The following is a 3,732-nucleotide window of genomic DNA, read 5'->3' on the forward strand; positions in this document are numbered from 1 at the left end:
AAACCATCTATATTTACTGTATTATACTGATATTAATTAAATATAAATGTGTAACACGGTGGCACAGTAATTAGCATTTTGCTGCCTCACAGCACAATTCAATTTTAGACCATGGTAGCTATCTGCTTGGAGTTTGTATGTTTTTCCTATGTTAACAAGATATTGGTCTCATAGACCAAAGAAATACTGGTAGATTAGTTGCTTTTGAGAAAATTGGCCCTAGTGTGAGTATATGCATGTGTTTTTTTTTTCTATGGTGTGCCCTGTGGTAGGTGGATGTGTACTACCTTCTGCCGTTAGCTTGCAGGGATAGGCTCTGACTTCCCTGTGACACTGTAAGAAAATGGATGGTTAGATTTATTATACAGTATAATACTACTATATTATACACAATGATGATTAAAAAAAATAAAATGTTCAGCATAGCAATACAAAAACAATAAGTTTTTCTTAAATTGTTTATTATTTTCTGTAAATATTTTAATATTTCATATCCTTCTATGAGATCAAACTGATAGTAACACAAATATACATTTACTCCCAGGCACCCCTGTCTTCTGTCAGAGTCTCTGGGATTCTGAGTCATGAACAACTCTAATGTCACCCTGCACTCTGAGTTCATCATTGTGGGAGTGCCAGGCCTGCAGGAGCACTACAATGCACTCTTCATTGTCTTCCTCATCCTCTTCCTGGCCACCTTCCTGGACAATCTCCTTATCGTGCTGTTGGTCAGCATTGACCACCGGCTCCACTCTCCCATGTACATCCTGCTGTGGAACTTGGCCCTCTTAGACATTTGTCTGACCACGACCATTATACCCAAATTATTAGAAGTTCTACTGGGAAATGACAGCAGTATTTCCTTCTCAGGCTGTTTTGCACAGATGTATTTTTTTATCTCATGTAATGCTGTTGAAGAGTTCCTTATTGCAGCCATGGCTTATGACAGATATATTGCTGTAGTGAAACCACTGCATTACAACACCATCATGAACACCAATGTCTGTATTACAATGGCAGCCATAGTCTGGGTGCTGGGCTTCTTTGCACCTCTTTTGACAGTAGTATTGGCAAGCACATTGCCATTCTGTGGATCAAATTATGTCTTGCACATTGTCTGTGACTACCCCACTGTGATGTCATTGGCCTGTGGTGATGTTACAGGTCAAGTTACTTATACCTTGATAGTCGCCATGATTGTAATCTATGTCCCCTTTCTCTATGTCCTATGGACATACTGCAGAATTGTGTGGTCAGTGATAAAAATGAAAACTGTGGAGTGCCGTAAGAAGGCCTTCTCAATGTGCTCTTCACACATGACAGTAGTCTTCCTGTACTACGTTTCCAGTGCTGTGGTGTATATTGGGTTGAGAGTGGAAAGTATCCCCCCAGAAGGACGCATCTTCATTGGTGCAGTGTACTATTTCCTCACCCCTTTGCTCAACCCCATCATTTACAGCTTAAGTAATGAAAAAATCAGGGCAGCAGCTTACAGATACTTCAGACTACAGGCTCACCGCAGTATAAAGAACACTGTCTACCCAGGTCAGTAAGAAAGTTGAAGACATTTTAATTTAATACACTCTGTAAAAGGAACACAGGACAACAATGCACAGTTACAGGCATTGAATTTAGTTCCTAATGAGTTCCTTGATGATCTGCTGTGTTTTTTAGATTTTAATTATTGGCAGTTAATAACCTGTTAGCCAATTTTTTTGCAAGTTACTAAACTTCTTTTCCTGTATATTTAATTTATATACTATTATTAATAAGTAAATATTGGAATTTTACACTAGATGTTTGGCTATTTTAATGACTCTACAATTAATCTTGCACTAAGCCAATTTTTTTTTACATTGTCAGCTCGTATTGCCATTGTGGACTATGCAACAGAGTGAATTTTGGTAGAAAGTAAAAAATGATTTGAAAAGCTATGGTATGAATGCAGTTAATATATTGAATCAAACTGATTAAAATCTCTGTACTTTAAATTTTAGTCAATGTTTAACGGAATTATATGTAAGTTTACCCAGTCTTGAATTGTATCTAAATGTGTTGCTAATTTTCTTTTCTGTCTCTAAAATTTTTGCTACTTATCCAATTTTGATATAATCTGCAATATTTCTTACTTTATAAACTATTCTGGAATTTATATAAGTTAGGAAGAGCAGCCAAATAGAGATATGTGCTCTATATTCCACTAATTACTGTACATCACCACAGTGCGAGCATTATTTTCACACCTTACCTTTGCCTCCTGTCCATTAAATAGTTCTCAATCCAATGACATGCATTACTTGAATGCCTAATGTAAAATACATCTTTTTTAAGTAGCATAAAAAGCTTTCTAAAAATATAAATACATCATATTGTATGCCCTGTGTATGTCCTTTTCTATTGCTGTATTTTTGTCTCTGAGTGTCCATTATTGTTGTACTGTTGTGTGAATTTACTGGCACAATTAGATATTGTAACATTAAATGTGTGAGTGTTTTATTGGCTGTAAGGAATCAATCGACAAAATAACAGGCAGTATCTGCACATGGATTCAAAGTAAGCAATATGTGATTTTATTGACACAAATAAGTTCATATTAACCAACCAAAGTAACAAATCAAAATAAAATCAAAGTTTATTTATCAAATGCACAACAATACAGCGTGCAGCAGTAGTTGCTGGCAATTAAATCTCTTTTCTGCGAGCTCACAAAAATCACAAAATTAAGGTTGTGAAAATAAGGTTACATAATAAGAGATAATAATGTAATAGAAATTGAATAAAACTCAATATGAATAGAGCTGCTATGTGTTCATGGTGTATGCAATATATTATGTCCAAGTAGTGCAGTATACAATGAAAACTGTATGTCCATGTAGCCATTACGGGTGATTTGCTAAAGGAGCTGCAGGTTGGCTCTTTAGCAGTCTTATTGCCTGGAGGTAGAAGCTGTTCCGTAATCTGTTGGACTTTGACCGAATGCTTTGGTACCGTTTACAGGACGGTAGGAGGGAAAACAGTTTGTGACTGGGATGACTGGGGACTTGAGAATGGACCTGGCCTTCTTAAGACATCTAGCTGAGTAGATATCCTGGATGTTTGGTAGCTCACAGCCGGTAATGAGCTGCGCTGACTTCACCACCCTCTGCAGTACTTTGCGATCCCGGGCAGAGACACTCCCATACCAGGCAGTGATGCAACCAGTCAGGATGCTCTCAATAGTGCACCTGTAGAAGCTGGCCTGAATATGTAACGACATGCCAAACATCTTTAGCCTATAAAGAAAGAACAGAAAGAACACTGCCGTGCTGTTTGACCATGGTGTTGGTGTGGTGGGTCCAGGTCCTCTGAGATGTTAACTCCCAGAAACTTAAAACTGCTGACCCTCTCCACTGCAGTCCCATTTATATAGATAGGCATGTGATCTCCTCCCTGGTGTTTCCTATAGTCCACAATCATCTCCTTAGTTTTACTGATGTTCAGAGAGAGGTTGTTCTCCTGGCACCATGCTGCCAGGGTTTCAGCCTCCTCCCTGTATACGGACAGGCTGATGGCCGTTGTATCGTCCGCAAACTTAATGATGGAGTTTGAGTTATGCCTGGCAATACACAACACAATCATGGGTAAATAAGGAGTAGAGGACAGGGCTAAGCAGTACACATTAAACAATCTGCCTAGGTACAAAGTGAAGCTAATCTTCACTTGAGGTCTACAAAGACACAGACATAGCATGTT

General features: G+C 38.2%; 1 protein-coding gene across 1 annotated transcript; it reads left to right on the forward strand.

Moving 5' to 3' along the window:
* The first annotated feature begins 584 nt into the window (after positions 1–584).
* On the forward strand, positions 585–1,553 carry LOC148836413 (olfactory receptor 6N1-like). The gene has a single exon (XM_088912726.1). The coding sequence runs from the start codon at positions 585–587 to the stop codon at positions 1,551–1,553; it is 969 nt and encodes a 322-aa protein (XP_088768852.1).
* Positions 1,554–3,732: the final 2,179 nt, after the last annotated feature.

Source organism: Atractosteus spatula, chromosome 4, assembly GCF_055471065.1.
Source record: "Atractosteus spatula isolate fAtrSpa1 chromosome 4, fAtrSpa1.hap1, whole genome shotgun sequence".
Classification (NCBI taxonomy): Eukaryota; Metazoa; Chordata; class Actinopteri; order Semionotiformes; family Lepisosteidae; genus Atractosteus; species Atractosteus spatula.

What these genes read in the sequence shown, in the direction of transcription:
- LOC148836413 (XM_088912726.1), top strand. Translation starts at nt 585, where the DNA reads ATGAACAACTCTAATGTCACCCTGCACTCTGAGTTCATCATTGTGGGA.